The sequence below is a fragment of the Heliangelus exortis genome, chromosome 15 (assembly GCF_036169615.1).
Source record: "Heliangelus exortis chromosome 15, bHelExo1.hap1, whole genome shotgun sequence".
Lineage (NCBI taxonomy): Eukaryota > Metazoa > Chordata > Aves > Apodiformes > Trochilidae > Heliangelus > Heliangelus exortis.
Genome location: NC_092436.1, coordinates 6388742 through 6412292, shown reverse-complemented (window position 1 = coordinate 6412292; position 23551 = coordinate 6388742). Strand labels below are relative to the sequence as shown.

Genomic DNA, 23551 nt, shown 5'->3' with positions numbered 1-23551 from the left:
TACAGGATGAAAGCACCTCCCTGGAGCAATCCCATTGCATCCAGAGCCCTTTGAACACAGGAAGCATCCCCACCATCCCATGCTGTGCCCAGGCATTGGGGCTTGCTCTGCCCCACAGCCAGGGCAGAGTCCCCAGCCCAAGCCCCCACCTTTCAGCTCACTGCGGTTGTTGGAGGGGTGCCTGTGCTGCTCGTTCTGCCGGTTGTTCCGAGAGGCCGTTTTGTCCCTAGGCACCTCTGACTTCATGTCTATCTGCAAAGGGACCCACTTGTGTTTGTTGCCTGCAAAAGGACAGGGTTTGGGTGTGATACAGGTTCAGAGACTGCTTCCTCCCCTGCAGCCCCTTCTTGCCACACAGCCCCCAAACATGGAGGAGAAAGCAGGGGGCCCTCTGGACTAATCCTGTCTTCAGACATCTCTGTAGATCTCACTGGATGCAGAAAGGCTCCAGCTGAGACTCTCACACATGGAGAGACACAGCATGAAACTCCCCTGTTGTTTCACAGCACTTCTTCCTCTGCCCCTTTCTTCCTCCTCAGGTTCAGGCCAGGCTGAGTCCATGTATCAATCACAGCTGATGCAGCCCCCAGTCAGGGCTCTTCTGTGTCACCACAGAGTGCACACAAGAGGGCAGACTACTGCCACACGCCCCAGTCAGAAGATGTTCATTCACTACTTGGGCCCTGCTCCACTTGCTCCCACCAAAATGACATTTTGCCTCCTTGAAGCCTGCAAACACCTTTTCACCACAGCTGTCCTCATGCTGGAACCACGTCAGGCAGCAAGGAGCCCAGAGAAAGCACTGGACCCTTCACCTGGCTGCAGATTGCAGAGGGGAAAACAGGCTGATCCCAGAATTGTCCCCACTAGATGATCCTGCCTTACCTTTCTTCTTCTGGGCTGACTTCTGGTTGTCATCATCTCCATTCTTCTCCTCCCCAGACTCATCTGATTTGGTTTTCAGGCTCTCTTTGCCATCACTTCCATCCCCTTTCTCCTGCTCTTTCATGTCTTTCTTGACAGGCAGTTTCCGGAGGGATGGTGCTTTGTGTGGCTGCTGGGGGGACACCAGTGCAGGAAAGATATGAGAGGTGAGAGAAATGAAGAGCTGGAGACACAGCAGTTGTCCTGGCAGGAGCAGGAAGAGAGGGACCCTGCTCTAGGGTGGAAACATCATTACTCCATGCCACCCAGAGCTGTTCTGTTCCTGAGGAAGGGCTTATGTCTGAGTAGGGCAAGGGGCTCTACAGGGCCTGGGAAGTGCTTGAGCTGAGATATAGTCTGAGCTCCAGGCACAGAAGTTACTGAGATGGGCTGTTAGAGAAGCCAGGTGCTCATGGATGAGGGTGTCCTACAAGCAACCCAACTGCCCCAATGACAAAAGGGTGAGTGACCCTCATGCCCTGATAAACAGGGCATGGCAGGGTCCTTTGCCAGGACCTGGCAAACAGGACCCAAAAATAGAAAGGTTTCAATGACACCCACGTCTGTAGCAAGAGAGGAAGGCCATGTCCCTCAGGCACACCAGCCCTTTCTCATGCATTTTCAGTGTCTCCCAGGGAAGTCTTGGCTTTTTCCCAGGTCCCTTCTTGCACTGAGCAGTCCTGTGGAAAGCAGATCTAGGAGCTACCCTACCTGTTTCACCCAGCCCAGGGGTTTAGAGTGGGCTCCAGGCTCCCAGAATAGCAGCAAGGGAGAGAGCCCTATGTGCAGGCAGCCCTACAAGGAAATCCCCTGTACCCAGCACGCTATTCCTGGCTGCCTCCAAGCTGATACACAGGACCCCAAATGGCCTGGCTCAGCCAGTGCTCCCAGCACTTCAAAGGGAAAGGGGGGGCTGCAAGAGCCTAATCCTGCTCACCAGAGCATTCTTTGTTCTCACCTGGACGCTCTTGTGGGCTATTTCTCCAGGTGTTGGCCAATTTGTGGCATCACCGAAGTCACCAACCTTGTATCCAAAGAGAAAGGTCCCATTAGCACACAAGCTGTAGCTGCCATCCCCTGCATCAGCAGCCAGAAGCTCTTCCAGCCACACTGACACAGCAACCACCCCCTGGTGTCCCATCCCCAAGAGACCCCCAAACTGCATATACACAGCCCCTCTTACCACTCAAGCAGAATGCCCACATCACAAATAACTGCAGACAAGTTTATGTCTGTCAGGTTGTAATCAAGCTGCCAGCAGCCAGAAAGCTACCAGCCTCCAACTCCCCTCCAAGCAGCAGCATTTGGGACCAAGTTCCCCAGGGTAACTCACTCATCACAGGCACCATCCCATGGACAGGGAAATCACACAGCATCCTAAATAGACCTGAAGCAACTACATCCCATTAAAGAAGCTGCCTCCACCTAGTGGCAGCTCACAGCCACACTTCGTTTTTTTTAAGTGCCCAATTGCAAGGAAGTGCTGACAAGGACAAAGCAAGGGATCCCTTAGAATGAGCAGGAAAATTCAGGCAGGAATCTGATAGTTAGGGGAGCTCCTTGATTTCAGACACCCCATGGCCACATGGGGGATTACCAATCAGTTCTCTGCTGAAAAAGTGATCTGGCCATTACTTTCATTTCTACCTCCTCCAGGCTTCAGAGAGGACTTACAGGACAGAGAAGGACCCAAACAGCTGCCCAGGTACACGATGAATCACGGCTGGGCACTGAGTTTAAGCTTATCTGGGCCCAGAAACTCCTTCTTGCCCTTGTGGGGTTACTATTTCCACAAAATTTTGGAGTCACCGAGTCCCCCAGGAAATCCCATCTCTACACTCAGGTGCTATGTTCCTTTTCCCAGGAGCCTGGTTTCCTGGGAAAGCCACTTCCAGTGCAAGGCCATGTCTGTCTCCCAGACATTCCCAGGAATATCTACCTTCCATCCCCAGGGCCCTCGTCTCCCTGAGATGGTACAGATAAGAGAAGTCACATCAAGTTTCAGGTATGTCTTCATGAGGTGCTGGGAGCCAACACCAGCAGTCCATGTCCCTACCTCTGCCCCAGCTGCAACATTCTCAGAAGCAACTGTCTCTCTATCACATGTTAATCCTCTGGAACAAATTGCCTGGATTTCTCCAAAGGAGGCCCTTTGTTTTAAATAAATTACCCTGCACTGTCTGTGTGCCAATGAAGAACAGATTGCACAAAGAAAAGACCTGTGGACACACCACTCTATTACACTGCCACCCTCCCTGCACTGCAAGGCAGGGCACTGGCTAAGCCCAAAAAGGGACTTGGGGGTGTCCCTGGGGTGTGAGGAGAGGCTTTCCACATCAAGCACTGTGCTCCCTGAGAGAGAGGAGGTGAGAAGGTCTCCCCTAGCCTAGCTGGGCAGACAGCCAGTCCAGGCAGCATAGAAGACCACCAAAAACACTAAAGAGGAGATGAAGCAGCAGTGTGCTCTCCTCCACACTCTTGCAAGCAGTCAGGCCAGCACGACAGCCCCTCCACAACCAGGCTTGCAAAGGAAGCCATCTGCTCACCAGACCCTCAAGGTATTCATGCAGTACTGACTACTGCAGAGGCTGGAGGGACAGCAAGGGGGGCAGCTGACACAACCTTACCTTGCTTCCTTTCCGCTGTCTCGGGTTGGCAGCCCTCACCACTTTTGCAGGAGTTGTGTGTTCTGCAAGAGGGAGGAGAATAAAACTGTTAAAACAAAGGTGAAGGCTGTGGAAGAGTTAGCTCTGGAGAAGAAAACAAGTGGGAAGAAATTCAGCTTAAGAAATTCAGCTGCCCCTTCAGCAAAGTCAGGCTAAGAGGAAAACGTGAAGAGGAAACGGAGCCAGCTTCTGACCTAGGTCTCAGAAGGACCCCATTAAAATCAGAAGGTACCCAATCAATCCAGGTGGCCAATAAACAGACCTTTAACTCCATCCTGCCACAGGAAAGCACTCCCCGCCTTGGCTCAGCCCTCCTCACTTGACCTCGCCAGCCAGAGAGTAGGGGTGGTGAGGGGTTCAGCTTGCTCTGTAAAGCACCACACTGAATTCAATCTGCTGTTATGTGCTGCAGAACAAACATGCCCTTGGACAGGCAAGGTCCATCACAGCAGTAATAGGACCAGCCCTCCCCAGGCAGCAGAGAAGGGCTCTGACAGTCTGTAGCACACGGGCACTGCTTTGATCTCCAGTGCATCTCAGCACAGGGCAGCAAGTTCATGAGAAGGCACGTACAGTGAGAAGCCAGATCTAGGGAGTGCCTAATCCTGCTACAGCCTAATCCTACAGCCAAAGGTATTTAGGCACTTCAGTGCCTCTGGGGTGTTTTCAGGTATCACAGTGCAAGTGTTGGGTTTCACACCACCACAGACCTCACACAAGACCTGGAGCAAGAAGTCAAGACCTCAGCCCCACCACAACCTGTCTTGGCTCCTATTCATGTACCACCTCCTGACAAGCAGAAAAATAAATTTGACTTTTTTTCTTCCCCCCAGCTTTGGCTGCAGTCTCTGGATCACAAGCAGGCTCACACAGGGCATGCAGGCTCACACAGAGCAGTATGTTGCTGCTTAACAAACTAGCCCCACAAGGACCATGATGCTCTCTCTCCTCCACAGTGGTGTTTGACAAGGAAAGGAGAGCCTTCTGGCCTCTGCCTCTCGGGGAAGTCCATGCCAGGTGCCACACACCCAAAGAATCAAACATTTCTACAGACTCTGCTAATTTTGTTTCAAAGAAAAGCACCCCAGACTGGGTGGGAGACAAGGGTAGGAGGAAGGTGAGGAGCTCCAAGGAATGACAGAGGCTATCTATGGACTCCCCAGGAAACACCCTCAATAGCCTACACAGTTCCACTCAAAGCTGGCTTTGATCTGTCATGTAAGGCAGGACAACTTCACCTAATGATCAAAACTGGTCCACTTCCTAGTCTTGAAACCTGTGATTCATCCTGCCAGCCCAGCCTTGCTCAGAGCTGCAGGCTTTGAAGTGTCAGACATGGCACGACTGAATGATGTGCACACCCCTTCCTCAGTTCCCTAAAGGCTTCCACATGAGGATATCATCCCTCAGCTGTATGCCCAAATCCTTCCCTCCCCCCAGAACCTCCCCAGCTCACCTGCCTCCCCATCTTGAGCAGCAGCAGATGTTTCCTTCATTCCATGTACACCTCATTGAGAATCCCAGTTCCATGGCACAGAACTTGCTACAAGTCTTTTAAATGATCTTAATAGCATAGGAAGAGCAAGTGCTTTCCAAACAGCCCCTAAAATCCTCTATTCAACACCCACAGATGTCACCAACTAAATATAACTTCAAAAGGTACCAAGTGCTACAGCACAAACCTGCAGACAGTCCTGTTTTCCACAGGGATGGAGCACCCCTGCCTGGCACTGTAGAAAAAAAAAAAAGTGAATTTGCTCTGCAGCCTGATGAGGCACAGACCTCTGGCTGGAGGAGTGCAGTGATCCCTTCTCTGTAACCACTTCACCCCTGGTGCCTGCTCCCACAACATTGCAGCTCTGGGGGCTTCCAGCAGTGGCATCCAGCCCTCATCTCCAGGTGCTTCAGCTCAGCAGCCTCACAGACATAGATGTTCTAATGCTTTTGGGGGGGGTCAAAGAGAAGCCCCCCTCACAACCTCCAGTGAAAGAGGACACAGGGGTGGGTGCCACGGACTCCATTGTCTTTGCGGGTGAGGGAGGAGATTGTTTGAAACAAGTTCTGCTGCTTTCCTTATCTGTAAGATAGGAACAGGGATCCCTTATCAAGCTGAGGTGCTGACAAGACTAATTAGCATTTGCAGAGTGCTGCGGAAGACAAAACACAAAGCAAAGCTGCAGCCTGGCAGGGAGGCTGCCCCAGGGAGTGCAGCCAGGCCAGCACTGGGCTGCAGACAGCTCTGGTCAGTGTGGAAGTCACGGTGGAGACTGCTCAGACCAAGGCAGGAGACCAAAGGGAGCTTGAGGGGGTGTGACTGTGGACAGACAGACTGACAGACACATCATCTGCAGAGGTAGGAACCATGGTGAGCAGTAGCTGTGCATGCCTGGCACTCCAGGGCACACCAGCTTAACCCAAGAGCCCCGGTTCCAATCCATTGATGGTTCTGTAGTCAAGCTCCTGGATGGGCATCAAAACTGCTCTTCAGGTTCCCTTGTAGAAAGAGACTCTAGCAAACCCAAGCGATTAAAAAAAAAAATCCAAACCAAACACAACCACAAAATACACATTTAGGTTAATTCAGGTGTTCAGGCTTCAAAAGAAAGCCTTCCTGCAAGGACAGCAACCTATCTGGTAGTGCAAAATGCCTTGTACAAGGAAGGAGAAGAGCTGTTGCACAAAGCCCAGACAGTCAGGGCAACAGCAGCTCCTCAGTTAAACACACCCATCCTGAGAAGGGCATATACTATAGGGCCACCATACTAAGCCTAGGAGACATGTTTACTACCTTACCTGGGAAAATCAAACCAAATACCTGCTAACCTGTTGCCCTGCCAATTCTTTTATCCAGTGCAGCTTGTAATACATTTTTAAGAAAGGGAACATGAAGAGCTAGAATAGATCTGCAGGGCTGAGGCTGAGAACAGAGCTGGTGCAGAAATACCTGCACCTCTAGCAAGAAAGCTGTAATTCCTGCTCCTGCTGTACCACTCATGCAACATAGAGAAGGGCTCAGAGCACCCCAACACCAACTGGGGCAGCCTCAGAGGGCAGCCCAGGCTCCCAGCAGGAATGGAGTCCAGCTCCAGTACATGCTCCATCCCTGACACAACACACCCCTCCTTCCCCAGCAGCCAAGTCAACAGGAAGATGGCCCATGAGCCACTCCAGCCTACAGCCTGGCACCTAGGAGAAACTGCTGATGAAGTCAGTTTTAAAGCCAAGAGCTTGGACTTTGTGCCACAGAGGCTGAGGAGGGGCGCATGCTCTGTGCCGCAGGTCCTAGGAGAGCCTACCTTGGTATCCCCAGTTTCCCTGAGGCCTGCCAGTCACGTGCCTAGTGATCCAATAGGATCCACTTCACCATTTTTATCTCCAAACAATCCTTCCTCCTCCCCAGACTCCATGGATGGCACACACAAGGACCACAGCCCATACCTAGTGCAGCAGAGGCAAGACTCCTATGGCAGAGGCTCTACCGTGGCACCCATCACTGCTTATGCACTCAAAATACACAAGCTGGGAGTCTGAGCCTGATCAAACCATCAGAAGACACAGCCTGTGAGCTTCATGTCCACCACCACCACCACACCTTCTCCAGACATGTTTGCCAGATGTGACCTACAAGTTGACAAAAGCCTTCTCCCTCACACCAGCAGCCCCGCCTGCTCTGGACTGTGCTGAAGGTTTTCCCTGTGAAGAGTCTGTCCCATGGAGGGCTGCAAAGGGGCTGGGAAGCATGGGCAGAGGGGAAAGGACCTCAGTATCCTTAGGGAGCAATCTGGTAGCATCCCTCTGCACAGGGAGGTACAAATACCCCCAGAGACAAAGCAGCAACTTCCACCTCTGCCTGGTTCCTAAGGAGCTGCTCCCAGCACCAACACCAGCACCGACAGAAGATGTCTGACTAAGATGGGAAGCACTTGCCTTGACAGCTCCATGCAGAAGCCTGAAGCCCAGTATTTACAGCACTGACTGCCTGGTGTGCTCACATTTTGCTGAGGACACCATAAGGTAGAAAAAACCAGCAAGGTTCAGGGCAAATTGGGCACACAGTTTGCAACAGCGTATGGCTGTACCTCTCACCAACTGCAGTTGTAGCCAGAGGTGCCTGCATGGAGTGGAAAATCAATGGAGACTGGGATGGAGTCCTCTAACAGCTTTAAGCAAGCTGCTATCACAAGGACATCTTCCAACATAAAGGAGGCTGTGTGTCCACTGCAGGAGCTCCCACTCACTCCTAGTAGTAGCCATGTAGTGCCACAGCTGACCCCACCACCTGAAGCACAGGGTCTCTCACAGCTCTCAGCCAGTAGCACAGCACTGACCTTGTTTAAAAAGGTATGAGAGAGATTTGCAAAACCTCTGCAATATTGCAAGTTTCTTGCATGTGCAAGAAAAACTGTTGTAGAATGAGCAACACCAGGATCAAGCAGATCAGATCCTTCAGCATGGCTGAGCAGGATTCAGTCTTGAAAAGCACGTGGGAAGCCTGTTCAGCATGGAGCAAGTGACAAGCTGCAGGCACCAGGGCTCAAAGTCTTCCAAACAATTTTCTGCAGCTCCTCAGCAGAGAGCTCCACCTTACAAGACCTACTGTAACAGCAAGGAAGGAAGCAAGAAACTGCCTACGCTTCTCTGCACTGTAAGCTCTGCAACTGCTGCAAAGATCATTTGCTAAAAATAACTTCAAAAAGGGCATCTGACAGCTCCACAGAGAGCATGAGAACACTCCCACCTGGATGTCCTAGGCTGGCTCTGAAAGCTTGGGAGTTTGCCCTGGAAAAGTGCAGGGAGAGAGGCCAGGGGTACAGGAAGGTTCAACACAGCGTGCCAGGGCAGCACCATCACAGGCTGGGAGTGAGGGCACCTGAGCTGTATTCCCAGCTCTGAAAGCCCTCACATCCCTTGGCTGATACTCCCAAGACAGCCCTCGAGGAGCAGGGGGAGGTGAAGCAGCCCAAGACACCTGCAGATCCTGTCTCTCTGCTGACAGCACCCTGCAGGCAGCACAGACACCATCAGACATATTTCAGCTCTGGTCACAACACAGCCAATACTGCTTTTTAAATGCACATTAACTGCTACAAGCTCTGCACACACAAGTTATCAGCAGGGTCTACCTTTTATTTCCAGGGCAGATAAGGGGTAGAAAAGGTCTGAACTTAGCAAAGATGCATAAATCTCCACCCTGTAGCCTTCCAGTCCAAGACAAAATCCCTTTAACTTGTGGCCAAGATTCACTCAGTAAGGAGCAGGTTAAGAAATGCTGACAGTTGTTTCTGATGTTAACAGCAACAGCAAGGGCCCTGTGGATTCTTCCTGGCACAAGTGGCTACTATTAAAGGTAGTAACTGAACTCTCTCGAGGGCAAGTGACATGTTTCCACTGCTTTTTCAAGCAACACTCTTCCATGAAGAGGATTTCTAGGAAACTTCTGACACATGACCCACACTCACACACAGCACTGATCCCTGAGATCCCAGGTCAAGCTGACCAACAAAGCTCAGGAATGCCTCCAGTTTTCTAGGGAAAACCAAGCCCTAAATTAAGGGGTCTCTGCTGGGAAAGCCAGTAGCTCCCAGACCCCAGGAAGCATTAAAACGGGGACACAGTCAAGGTCACTGGGCTAACTAGAATCCAGGAACTGTGGAAACCAGGGAGTTCATCTGGCTCAGGTTCTCACAGCTGCTCTTCCCCACTCTCACTGGGTACCCATCACTCCACCACCCCTGTGGGAGAGGCTCCTCCAGCTCCAGTGCCTGACCTGGCTCATCTGGTACAGACAAGTCTTCAGCCAGCAGAACATGGAATCAGCAGAAGAGAGAAAAGCCTTCCAGGACACCTGCAAACACTTTCCACTGGGTTAAAGGGTTCAGGGAGAGGGGCTTGAAAATCAGTGCTCCCAGGCAAGCACCACGTCAGTCTGTCACAGGAAGGCTGGGGACCTTGACAAAAAGGCTTAAGTTGATCCAGCTGCTGCTGGCACAGCAAGGACACCTCAGTGATGCCAGAGGAGGGTGACTGAAGCAAGGCTGCAGGGGCCCAAGGCGTGCATATGGGCCAAAGCATTGAGGAGATGGAGTGTCAGGATCTCCTCCAAGCTGTCTCAGAGACCAGCTCATGGTTTGTGACCTAAACACAGAAATCAGTGGGGTAGTAGAGGGAGGGGTGACATGAGTGGGAACTACAGGAGAGCAAGGATGGACACACAAGGCACAGTGAGACTCAACGACTCTGTATAAACACAGAAAAAAACCCCAAACCCCACAATGCACTCACCTTTGGGGGCAATTGGTTTGCCAATTAAAGGGGGGTATCCACCCTCCGGGAGAGACCAGGAGCAGTTTCCTCTGCAGTACTCTGCCTGTTCTGCCAGGCTCTAATGAAAAGCTAGTTAACAGTTAATTATTACCCATCCAGACACACGATCCCCACTCTGAGGGACTGCTGGCCGGGAGGGATAAGACAGTCACGTGACACAAAAATCCCAGCCTTATGAAAGCGTGGGCAACTATATTTAGTTGGAAAAACGATGACCTAGTGAGCCTGCCCCTCCTTGAGCCATCCCCTTGGAGAAGCTGAACAGCCACCTCTGGAGATCCCACCTCCATGGCACCCAGAAGTCTCATCCAGCCAGAAGCTGTAACACCACGAGAGAGATGCCTGACGGGGGACTGAGACCAATGTGTATGGACACACACAGGTTGTGCTGGGGGCCAGACCAATGCAGAGGCCAGGCCAGGGACACTTTCCCTCCCCATCCTCAGCCCTGCACAGCAGGTCACCTTGTCAGCAGCAAAAGCTGATAAGCACCAAGAGCAACAAACAGAGCCCAGCCCAAGGTCCCGGACCTTATCTTGAAAGCAGGAAGGGACACTGGGAACCTGAGCAGTCTGACCAGTGCAGGGGTGGCATCCAGCAGCAAGGATCTGGCTGCTGGCTTCTGCACACCCAGAGCTGGTGATGCTCAGAGCTGGTGACAGGATTTTGCCCCACCTGATCAGCCCACCCTTCTTCTCCTCAGGCTGGGTGAGTGAATGAGAGACACAGGTGTGTCAAGAACAGAGAGGGAGCAAAGGCAGCCACACAGTTGTCACATCTACGTGCCACAGCTGTGGAGCAAAGGTCCCAGAAGAAACACATATAGCAACAAAAACCAAGAGCATCACCCCCTCCCACTGCAGTGGAAGAGCTTCAGAGAACAAAAAAGACAAAAAAAGCCCGAGGACCAGACATCATTAATCTCTTGCCATCGGCAGAAGGGTGCTCTCTGCTTGGAGCCCACTGCAAGTCGATGAAACAGCACATCCAGCAGTGCCTGTAGCACAAGCAACACGAGTTCACCAGATTGGTGGTGAGCCCAGGGCATCACACTGAAGCAATCCCTTTAATGGCTGTCAGCCTCTTCTGCAGCTGCATCTGGGGACTTACAAGCTGACAAAACCTTCCTGAGAAGCATCTGCTACATCTCACTGTAAATATTTAACAACAAAGAGACATGAATTTGAGAGCCAAGTGCCTGCCACGAGACCCTCCAGCTCCACACAATCACAGCGTCAAGGGGGGAACTGTGCAGCTCCCACCATCTGTGCCAGTGGAGGAGTAAGGGGTTGTGCAAGGCAAACGGGCAAACTCTGCACAAAACACACCTCTGGAAAATCTCAAAGAAGAGAGACAGAGACTGGGTTTCAAGAAAGACTGTCAGGTAATTGAATAGCATCACTTTTAATTCCTCCCCACTGTGATTCCTGTACATGACTTTCACTATTTCTGCAGAGATACCTCCACAGGACAAGCCATCCCTGTCACTTGCAAAGTGACAGCTAGACCTCACCCCTGAAGCCTGCACCAGGTCAGCTTCATATCTGTCTCCACAGCTGTGCATGACAAAAAGAGGTCAAGCAGCAGCTCAGCTTGGGAGGCCACAAAGAAAAAGCCACCAACAGGCAGAAATCCATCTCCATATCTTGGGGAAGGGGAAAGCAATAGTGATTTTATAGGTGCAACCAACACTCCGAGGAATTTAGTGAGGCCAGACCTAGGTCATCCCACTTAGCAGTGAGTCTCTAGAAATGAGCTGAAGAAGTTCTATAACCATCTGGATTAAACTAAGCATGGGTATGGCAAATTCCTCCCATTGGCGAATCCAAAGCATCAGAACTGGGGCAAAAACAAGGCAGCCAAATATCTTTGCAATCTTTGACAGCACGTGGAAGGGCTCCTTTTGTGTTACTTAAGGATTCCTGTAGCTTAGCTGATTTCAGGGCATGTTCTCCAAGGACAAGATACAACATCCTCACTTATGCACTCACCTTAAGCCAGAAGTACTGAAATTCAAGATTTTTCTAAATAATTTTGATATAACAAATGCTGCCAACTTCCTTCCTGGGTGCACAGTCAGGTGGATCTTGCTGCATAAACCACGCTCTGTAATCCAGGTTACTCCAGTGGCATAGATGGCTGCCTCCTCTGCCTCAGTACACACCAAAGACAGTAAAAATATTGTAATTAGAGTGAGCTTTCCCAAAGGAGTTGGGAATGCTCAGCTAACGATACTACAACACAGCACTTTCCTAATTTAAAGACTCATCTAGCCTTCTTTTCCTTATAAAGAATTAAATGCTGCTTCCTTGCAATGGGAGCAGCACTCACATCTCTTTACAGAAAACTCAAAGCAGCATTTTAGAACTCAAGTATCACACCACTGAGAATTTTTAAGAAAAGAATTCAGCTGAGGGTACAGGTCCAGGTAAAGATGTGTCCTCAGAGCCTCCCTCTATCAGCAGTGGCGAGTATGAGAATCCAATCTGTGCTCTGTCACCACACTGTCAAGCCCAGCACGAGCATCTCTCAAGGGTTTTTAAGTCTCTCAGCTTTCCACTTGAACTCCGGATCACAAGGTCTGAAGTGGCTTTTTCTGAAAAGCACCCTACAGCTGCTGAATCCCAGTCACTGGATTTAAAAGTGAAGAGGACTGAGGAACTGCTGTGCTAGACAGAAAGCAAGCCAGCTGCCACTCTCCAGGAACAGTTTTATTTCCAAATGCTGTAAGGTAACTGGGGACAAATATTGCTGCCCTTTCACCTCCACAGAACTTGCATGTAACACTACACTGAGGGCAGAACATTTCCAGCATCCCCACTCTAACAAGTGGAAACGTGCTTTGGGACACACTAGAGATACTGTGCCTACAAAATGGTTGATTTTTCACAGAATCATAAAATGGTTTGGGTTGGAAGGGACCTTAAAGATCATCTGGTTCCAACCACCATGCATGGGCAGAGACACCTTCCACTGGACCAGCTTGCTCAAGGCCACATCCAACCTGGCCTTGTAACACGTCCAGGAAGGGGAAGGCCACAACTTCTTTAGGCAACCTGTGTCAGTGTCTCACCACTCTGAAAGAATCTGTTCCTAATATCTAACCTAAATATCTCCTCCTCAAATCTGAAACCATTTCCCCTTGTCCTCCCAGGACAAGGTGGCTCAGGCTCCCCACCTATGCAAGTCCCAGCTCTGTTACCACAATTCAGCATCCTCCAGCACTATGCTGATCACTTCCTTTGGCAAAAGAACAGTGGACATCTCTCCAAGAGGGGAAACCAACCATACACATCCACCTGACCATACAAGGATAACCTTAAAAAGTAGGCACTGGCAGATATGAGAGTCCTGGTGATGTGCAATAATAGACTGGATCAAATTAACTCATTAAACAACCTCAGCAATGAAAGGGAGTTGAGGGAGTCAAACTCAACAGCCTCAGGAGTAAATGAAAACTTTGATGCTAGAAGCAGGTATGCTCCAGGCAAGCCTGCTGCCCTCTGCCAGGGGTGCTACCCTGCCTCTGCCTGCTGCCTTCACACGTCTGTCTTTTGAGATATTAGGGCTTTCAGATCTAAGCTTAGTGTATGGGAAGAGAAATCATGTCACCAGCTTAAGGCTTTCCTGGAGGAGACATAAGAAAGCACTGTGCAGTGTCCTGTGCAGTTACCACTACGAGGAATCCTGTTTAAGCTTTCACTTATCTCCTTAAAAATATAAAATTTGTAAAAACAACACCCGAGCTCCATAGGTGAAGTTTTCTGCAATGCAATTGACAAGTAAATGAACTCCCTGAAATGTTATCATCTGCTGCAGATGCACACTCACACCCCACCCTGGAGGCAGCTGAAGGTTCCCAACCAGCTGAAGAGTCAAGGATGGAGTTGTGCCAACCAGAGGACATCTCCAAGCCTGCAGCACAGACAAACAAAACCCAAGACTTAGTGAAGGCAGATCTTCAGCAAGGTGAAGAAAAACTTCCTATGAAAGAAGAAAGAGCCTCCTTGTAAGCAGTCATTGCTCCATCCTGATTTCACACCTGTTGTACTCAATACAATGGAATTCCCCTTTGCTCCTTCAAAACCAGTCTTAAAAACTCCACTCTCACACATGTTCTGAAAGCAAGGAAATCATGAAAGACTTACAAATAGGTTATATACCACAGCCTCACTAGCTGGCTATAACTCTGGAAACACACATACACAATGTCCAGCCCTCTGTTCAGTTCAAGAAGTCAAATTATAGTGTCTACAGTGTTACATCAGACTGCTTAAAACCAGTGAGGTTTTAATGGAATCAGCTTTAGGACAACGGAGCTGATTTTCATACTTCCAAATCATCATCACACAACACCTCCACAGCAGCAATTTATCCTCATAATATCACATGAACTGGGGAAATATCCCATGCAAAGCCAAAGACATAGGTAGGAGGTGGACACAGTGACATGTCTGAGGTTGCAGAAGGCCCAGCCAGGCAGTGACCCCCATTCCTTTGCTACAGAACATCTTCAGGAAGCACTACAGCTCTGACACAACAGGATCTTGCTGATTGGTCTTCGTAACACTGGGTCAAACAGAAACCTTCCCTTGGCACTTCAACAACATCAACCTGGATGAAGAGCTCCTAGGGAGTTTCAGGAAAGCAAGAGTTGACAGCTTTGATACCCACTCTTAAAAACTACATCTCCTTGATTTGGGACCTCTGCTCTGAGTCGCCTCCCTTCCTTCCTCAGTCCACTTCTGCAGGATCCCTTACACACACACTACTGGGGCCAGGAAGTTTTTAGTGGTCTTATACTGATGACAACACAGAGTGTATCTTGGTTGTCTTTAACAGCAATACTTAGAAGCAAAACACAACTAAACAAGCATCTTTTCAAAGTACTGCAAATTCAAATACACATCATCAGCTTCATGAACACATCAAGTTCTATACAACTACCATGCAGACCAACAGCAGCAATTCTGAGTTACATTTGCTTTTTGACAGCTCAACGTTTTCAGCTGCTTGATAATCAAGACCTACAAGCTCCCAAACTTCTCCACACCCAAATCTCCCATGCTACGATGCAGGGGATGAAACCAACCTTCTAACAGCTGCAGTCATCACTATATGAAAGCATAAAACATGCCACTGTCATGCAGGAGAAGACAAATATTAGAGACACTTTTTTTTTAATTGTGTTTTAGGCATTATTTTTTTTTAATTAATGTCTGTTGCCTATTCTTGTAGCAATCTTCTAAATCTGACTCTGCAGAAAGAAAAGTGCAGGGAAGGCACAGAACAGGAAGGTCTGAAAAACTGTTTTTAAAAAATACATACCAGACTGGCCATCAGTTGGAAACAGATCTGTAAAAGAAAAAAAGACAGACAAGAAATTAGTAATAGTTGCAGTTGGAATGCAAATCTTATTTAAAAGGTCCCTCCTCTCAATTTGTTTGCTTTAGCTAAACAGAGGAAGGATTTTCTTAGTATCCCAAGTTAAACATCAATCCAGCCTGGAACCCACCTCAATTCAACAACTTGTGAGAAAGACTTTGAAGGAGGCACTGTTTACCTGAATGTATTGCTCTCACAAATAACCTTCTATATTGGCTTCTAAGAGACAGCAGTGAGGAATAAAAACCTCCCGAGATGTACAAGGTTCCACACAGTGAACTGGTCAGCAGCAACCTTATGCTTCCCTAGGTCACTATTGTATCAAATGGAAACCTGCACAGAGAACATTTAACACCTTGACCAGACAGGGAGCACATGTGTCAGCCAAAGCAAAAGCAAAATGAGCATTTTCCTGATGGCTCGTGGGTTTTAGAGCCACAAGGGACACCAAGCTGGGACACCAGCTGTGCCTGTCTCCAACACAGCACCTGTTTCAGAGAACAGGCAGACAGAAGCATGAATCCATCATCTGAACAGGTGGCCAGTGCCTTGGTGTATCATGCATCACCCAGGGAGAATGCTTTCGTCTTCCCATCTCAGGCAGCTCTGCCAGCAAGCACATCCCACTGCACAGAGCTGCCTGGAGTGTTTCATATCCTGAAACCTTTTCATTTCTAAGGTCTTTCCAGGTAGAGGCGCAGGTACTTCGCCAGATGGATCCTACTTATTGCTGGAAGATGTTCACAGAAATAACTAGGAATAATCAGATTCAAGATTTGTTCTTTTGAGGAACACACAGGACAGCATGTGTGGTGAAACCCTGTTGATAAGGGCTCCCCAGGCAGCTAAGAAAGCAGCACTTTTGAGAGGACAACACACTTTTTTCTTCAAGGAACATCTAAGAGAGGGATGGGAGGCTGCCAATAAGCCAAGGTCTTCCTAGGCCAGGGGCAAGCCCCTGGTTCCTGCTTATCAGCTGCCCAAAACACACATTCAGCTGTAAATCCACAAGAGTTGCAGCAAGGACTACCTCTTGAACAAGGCAATGCTCTCTGGCATGGGCCCAGCCATTGCAGAAACAGCAAAAAAAATTTCTCTACCAGAGAGCTTCTATTTGTCTGCATTTAGGGCACCATGTTCAAGGCATCTTCAGGCCAGGCTGCTTCACATGTGAGCAGCATATGCAGGTGGGGAGGGGAAAATCCATCAAAATTCCCTCCACGATTATGTGGGGTTATGGTCTGTGGCCATGCTGAAAGTACTATTGCCAGGAAAAGCCAATGCATCCAGAAAAGCCTCAGAGCACCAGTTGGGATCCTTTGCAGACAACATGTTCTGCTGCAACTCTCCATCAGAGCATCACCCAAGCACATCGAAACTTCTTGTGTTTCTGTGATGGTTGCTGACAAGGTCAGGCTCCTCTGACAGACTAGAAACATCCTGTATTTGATGTAACAGGACCCATACAAGAGGCAATTTCTGCACCTCCTCTCTTGGGCAACTATCAGACAACTTCTCCAATGAGGAACAAGATGAAACCACTGGTTATTTCCCACCTGTTTTAACCAGCTAGCTGTAACTGCTATTACCAACAAAATTTAATTAATTATACTAATTCAATGGCTAAGAGATGGAAATCCTTTGTGCCAGCCAAGAACGACAGGCCTTGGCAACCACTCCCCTCACTGCACCCCTGCCAGGTACAGGTCTCCAGTTTACATTCCTGCTAAGCTGTCCAACCAACTCTTCATCAAAATTCACACTGCCTCCTGGTTAGCCATCTGCACAGTCACCCCCAAGAGGTCCAGGCTACTCTCTTCAAGAAAACACAAAAGCCACCAAATTGGGTAGCAACTGCAAGTGACTCCTCAGGGACATCTCCTATCAGTCAAGCCACCAGTTCAACTCCAAGCTTGCATTTTTGTCCCAAGAAAGCCATGGTGAGGAAAGAGGTAGGAACACGTGTGGTCTACTGGGCAAAGATAAATCCCTAGGGTTGCTCTCCAAGGAGTCTGTCTAGCACATGGAAGGACTGAGGTTGCCTGCCCAGGTCAGTTCCATTCCCAAAACTCCCACAGTTTAAAATCAAGCACAAATGACCCAAGCTGGGAGAGAGAGACCAGGCTGGGATTTTGCTGAAGTCCCAACATGGAAAGCTAAGGCAAACAAACCAGTCCTACCAATTCCTCCCACCACACACACTGCTCTCCTACCTGCTTTGCCCACTCCAAAGCCAGGTACCCAGATACAAGCCAGATGCTGAAGAGCAGCCTGTACCTCCCAGCCACATCCAGCTTGCCACACTGGGCAGATAGAAATTAGCCCCTGGGCAGCCACATGGGAAGCAGCCAGAAGTAACAGTATTGCCACGCAAGAAAGACTCATAAAATTTGAGCCCCTGGATCTCACATTTTCTTCCCCTGATTGGACACAGAGAGTTAGATCCACAGTGAACCCAAAACCAGGAAGAATTGGCCTCTCAACAGATGTATCACAAGCACAGGCACTGGCTGACCTCTTTGCTGTAGAGCCATTCTCTGCTGAGCAAGTTATTTCCCAAGTTCTTTATCATCCTGTGCAGCTCTGTACATTATCCATACCATCTACAACATCCCAGAGGAAACCATGTTTTGTGAATCTTCCTGTTATCAGCAATGAGAAGTGGAGGAAGGAGCAACCAGGAGAAGGTCAAGGGTGCATGCTGTAGACAGCAGGACACTGGATGTTGGGCACAGAGCATCCTTTTCAGTACTGTCACATGAGGGTGCAGACATGGTACAGAGGTGCTTGTGCTTAGCACCAAAACTCAGAGCTGCTGCACATCAAGCTCAAGAGACATAACTATATTGAGGGCAGTCGTCCTTATTTTAGGTGGTGCTGGGGGTGGAATGCAGCAGAATCCCATTTTTTGCATGATGGTATTTTTAAATGCAGGAGGAAATCATATGCTAAAATGGGGCATTTAAAGAGAAAAGCTGATGCATCCACACACATAACCCTCCCCAGAGGGTATCTGTCCACTGCTGCTATTTGGGTATCTGGGACAGGTCCAGAAAGGCTACCCCCATTTACAAGTCCACATCTCCCCTCCACTGCTCCTCTGCTCACTGCACCAGCCACGCTTCAGTGCCAAATCCAAACCCACTCACAGGAAGCTGCCTTCTTCCTGCTCAGGAGCAATGGCTGGGAGGGGACCTCCACCACTCAGCTGCCTGTCCCCAGCCTTGCTGCCACCAGTATCGTTCTTCTGCCACAGATGCTGCTTCTTCCCAGCAGAGCCCAGGAGGCAGCAGCTGGAGAGCAGCTCATTTAGCCCTGATGCAAGAGAAGCTCTGACTCGTTATTACAGCAACCCACAGCCCCAACTGCTGAGAGGGCAGCGTGGCTGTGGGCTGAGCACCAGCAGGAATAAACTCTCTGTACCTCACTGCCTCCCCCATCTGCAATTATTTTTCTGCCCTACAAACGGGGGGAAAATGACCCCAGTGAACTTTATGTCACCTGTTTGTCACCAAAGGATGCTGCTCAGTACCACTGGAGCAGCGTGGTACCAAGTGAGGGCTGCTCCTTCTGCATATACAGGTTCAGATGGATGTGACAGAACAGTCCTGCCTGTTCCCAGCAGGACACAGGGAGTCTGTCCACCCCACTGTCACTGGAAAGACATTAACTGGTATCTTCTGGCTTTCAACCTGTGAAGTTGTAACTAAATCACCCTCTACGTTTTTCAGACAAAAGACTCAAGACGTCAGCAAAAACATGACCTCTGCAAGGTCACACTTGGCAGCAGAGACAGAACCTTGTCACAATGGCTCAAAAGCTGCAGGTTTGTGCTAGGTGCTCAGGAGAGGGATGTGGATGGAAAATGCTGGTGGACAGCAGGACCTCCAGGAATCTCTCCTCCTAACCTGACCTGCTGCCCAGAGCATATAAATTCAGTTCTGCTCCTCTGGCTATGCCAGCAATCCTCCCAGTGCAAACAGCAGAGTCAGGGAAAAGGTTCATGTTACACAGTACAGTGCCTGCTGCAAAGACAACAGCACTTCTTGAGTCTTCCTTGTCACAGACAACTTTTCAGCTCAAATCTCTATCACCTGGCTCACACTCAGAGGCCCAGGCAGTGTCTTCACAAGTTTCTGAGACAGTTACAGGCCCCTTCAGAGCAATGCTGAGTGCAGTAGGAGGTGAGGTCTGATAGGAAAAAGTAGCAAAGCAAGAAACCCAAAGATTAGCATGGCCAATTATGTCCCTCCTGAGATCTTGCTTGCTTCCTGCTCCCCCTCCTTCATTACCTGCTGAGCAGGCTTGGGAAGGATCGGGCTCTCAGCCACCCAAATCTTCCCAACCCTCTCCAGCTGCCAGGTCCAGGCAAACACTTCCCATGTCTCTTCATAACATTTGGCTACTGTAATAAGAAGTATCTTGACTCCCTCAAAGAGAAGCTGGAGCTTGAGATGGGTAAAAGATCCAAGCCAGATGAATGAACTCTAACCTGATGTTGGTTAGGCCCTAAGACACCAATAAGGTCTGCACAAGAAAATGATAAAAAGCTGCAGAACGTATTATCAGATCCCAAATCTGTTTCTCTGCCAGGGTATCTAGACCACCAGACCCTGGTATGTGGTTTTCTGCTCTCTATCCAGAGACTTGGTTTCTTCTGAAACATCCCCATCACCTACGATGGCTAAAGAGATGCAGCCACTGTGAGCTCTGACATTGATTTCTCACAAATCATGTGGAAACAAATGCTTGAAATAGGTTTCCAGTGTACTAGTGACTGATTTTTGTGAAGCTCAGCCAGGCTGCCCATGCTAACTTCATGAACTGGAAAAGGGATGAAGACTTCAAGCATCATTATGTTGCAAGAAGAACACCCTTCTAAAAAAAAAAAAAATCACCTACTCCAAAATGAGAGCATTATCTGCCCGAGGTAGCTCCCTAGCTTTAACTTCATACCACACATTAATTTAAAGTAGTACCTTAATGCTTACATTCAGTCTCTTCTGGGCAGAAGGGGAACAGACCTGACTGAATCAATCTGTGACTCTGACTCAACACATGAACACCAGTGGGACTGGCACTTTTAAGAGATCCCCTTGGAAGAGCTTCCAGGTCACTTCTCCAAGTATCAAAGATGCCAGTGGGGTTCTGGGGAATGTATCTGGTCAGCCTGACCAGAGAGCTCTCTAAACAGTCCCACGAATCCAACACTCACATATGTGCAGTCACACAAGGAATAACTGTAAGGTCACGGCTGTTTTTTCTCCCATCCACTTATCAGTGCTTGCCCTGCAGAGAACAAACAGTGGGTGTTTTCTCCCATTAACCCTTTCACCCCCATCACCAAAATGGAGAAAGAGCAAATTGCTGCAGCTCCAAGCAGGAGTCCTAATGCTCCTATTCACACACCCTACAAAAAGCTGCAGGGGAAATACAGGGTACCTTAAAAGTGCTTGATTGCTGTTCCCATGAAGCAGTTGGTGACCCAGCTCTCTGCTTCACATCCTTTCATCACCAGTAAGCCTGTAGAGACACTGCTTGAAGTCTCCAGCCTTTCAGGAGACCAACCCTACATGAATCTGGGCCCAACAATCAGACTTACCCTGCTCAATTTGTTCTTTAAGCTACTGGATATTGAACAGGCAGCAGAATTTCAGGCATGATCAAACAGAATTAATGTGCTTCAGAGACTCTTGCTGAAATACAGGAGCCATTTCGGTGCACCCCAGAAGCCAACTGGATCCCACACTGAAAACCTACACAGGATGGCATTTCCCTCCAACAGAGTTACCATGAAATGCACTGCAGTGTGCTTTTCTGCATGCACATCAAGGGCAGACAGCCTCAGATACCAAAGCAAAGGTTTGCCTAAGGACAGCTCAATAAGCAATGGGTGAGACAGACCCTTCTCCCTGCAGAGGGGGAATCCATTACTGGAGCCAGAAATCAAGCCTCTTCGTGAAAGAGAATCCCCCTCCTGCCTCTTCAGACACTGGTATCATGAGTCTGCCCTGTGACATCAGGCAGGTATGCCATAAATCCATGGGAAAACTCCAGGAACTATAAATTGCATAGTCTTCTCCACCTTAGGACTGCAGGCAGGGAGCCAAGCAGGGGGTCTGTAGGATACACAGGACAGCACAGTGAAGACAACATAATTAAATCTCTTAATTGAATTAGAAATCATCAGACTCACGGTCTGAGATGCTCCCCCCCCTGGCTGAGGCTGTCTGGTTGGTTTTAATCAAACACACAGCTTTTCCAATCACCCTCCAAACTCCATTCTCACTTGGTTCCACTTCTCTGCTGTTAATTAGATTGACTCAGATTTCAGCTTCAACTGAAGTTAAGAGAGCCGTCTGCCTGTAATCTGCCACGTTCCTTCAAAATGATCTTCACAGCTGTACTCACAGATTGAATTTTACCTAGTAAATAAAATTGGTGACTTCCAGTTAATTCCTCCCTGCACAGCATAGTCCTATTTGCCATTCTCTGATTAAAATAAGGGGAGATTGAAGAGTTCACCCGAGATGGACAGCCAAAAGAAATCAGTCCCCCTGTAGTTCAGCTCAGTGCAAGCCCCTCTGCAGCAGCAGAGGATTTGTGAGCACTTAGAAGATGTGTTAGATCACATTAGGTATCCCCCCGAGCTCTCAAGGTTTAGCTGCCAATTGAGAAGGGAAAGTGTGCAAAAAGCAAAGTCAGCAAAGTCTGATGCTTTGTCATCTGAGCACATGGCAGAGACACTTCCATGATTCGCTTTTCTGTCTTGTTCAGTAGGTTCTGGTGAACAAATATTCTATTACTTCTGTTTCAGTCAGAGTAAAACCTCCCAACATTTTCTGAGGTATTTTTCTGCATTTCATTATCTGCTGCTATGAGACACATGATTTCCCAGCATCATACATACTGGTCCCACTCTTTACACTTAACACTTTGCTCTGTTTTTCTCTTTACTTGCTCCCTTGCACAGCCTTGTAGCCAACTTAACAATGTGAGCCCATATGGAAGCTCACACATAGGGCAAAGAGCTTCAGTCACTCCTTTAAATACCTCCTTCTGCACTAGATGGGGCCAAGCGTTGCTATTTGTTATTATGGTCAAGTCTTTATTTTCAGTAGGCTTGTTATGTGAGACTGAGAGCTGACATAAATAGACATTGCTCCTGAGCAGAGTGAATTTAGTGTGAAGGCTGAATATATATATTACAAATTATCTGCTCAGAGACAGTGCTAAGAATTTAACAACATACCCACCTTCTAGCAGCACCTCTGAGTTACCAGGCAGGCAAGACACCAGTCTCCCCACACGCCTTTTCTCTGACTTTCCCATCAACAAAACTCTGCCCTTTCCTCATTTTTGTGGTTTATCCAATTTCATACTTGTTTCCCCACATATTTAGTCAGGAAAAACTCACCTCTTTTCTCACTGTTAAAGACTTCTTAAAACCCAATGTATCTAGCCCTGAAAACCCTCTGTTCTCTTCACACATGCAGGTGAGTCGAAAGTCAAACAACTACCAGGGAAGGAGAAGAGATAAGCAGCCCCCTACACCCTCCCTCTTGACGGCGGATCCCTTCCAGCGGCCATGCCCTGCAGACTGCAGAGTCACTGCAGGAGCACAGCACACGCCGCCACTCAGCTGGAAAATGTGCTCAGCACTGTGCTCAGCATGGACACTGCTTCCTCCCACTGCCCCCCTCCCCGAGACCCCGGGGCTGCAGCCCCATACCTGGGCAGGGAAGAGCAGGGCAGCACCAGGTTCCCAGGCTTGCACAGCCCCTCCAGCTCCACTGGTGCCCAGCAGGAAGGACACACGGCACATTTCCGCCTCCCTCCCCCTCCACCCGCCCAGCTTTCCAATCATGGTTTAACTCTGGCTCGTGTGTCAAGGACACGTGAGGTTCACAAGCCCCATTCAAGCCCCCTCTTCTTCTCAGTGCCCCCTTGGCTATCACTCTCACTGTTACTGAGGGATCTCTGCAGAGCCTGCCAAACAAGTAACACCGAGGAGCTCCAGAGATGCTTCCCCCTCCACCACCTTCCCTCCCGAGGCAGGGATCCATCTCCTAGGCCTCCTCACAGAGGCCACGGTGACTTTGAAGAGCAAGTAAAGAGCAGAGAGAGGCACCTGCGGGCATGTGGCCAGGTCATGGGCCAGCTCTGCCTGCTCAAGCAGCAGGTTGTAGACCGGTTTCCAGCCACTTCAAGGGGTGCCTGGCAGGAAGCAAACTCGCTTCCCCAGGAGCACA

The 23551-nt window shown here is 49.2% G+C and overlaps 1 protein-coding gene across 4 annotated transcripts in view; it reads right to left on the bottom strand.

The window, feature by feature from the left end:
- The window catches only part of LARP1 (La ribonucleoprotein 1, translational regulator), a 40235-nt gene that overhangs the window by 9333 nt on the left and 7351 nt on the right, over positions 1 to 23551 (bottom strand). Inside the window, exons 1-6 of one of the 4 annotated variants that reach the window (XM_071759330.1) lie at positions 23032 to 23127; positions 15243 to 15269; positions 3552 to 3613; positions 1883 to 1948; positions 886 to 1057; positions 150 to 281 (exon numbers count right to left, since the gene is read on the bottom strand). In XM_071759330.1, coding sequence (XP_071615431.1) covers positions 150 to 281; positions 886 to 1009 — 256 coding nt within the window. In that variant the 5' untranslated portion in view covers positions 1010 to 1057; positions 1883 to 1948; positions 3552 to 3613; positions 15243 to 15269; positions 23032 to 23127. Of the gene's footprint in view, positions 1 to 149; positions 282 to 885; positions 1058 to 1882; positions 1949 to 3551; positions 3614 to 9872; positions 9968 to 15242; positions 15270 to 23031; positions 23128 to 23551 lie in introns of those variants that run through there. The other 3 variants (XM_071759327.1, XM_071759329.1, XM_071759331.1) reach the window with 3 other exon arrangements.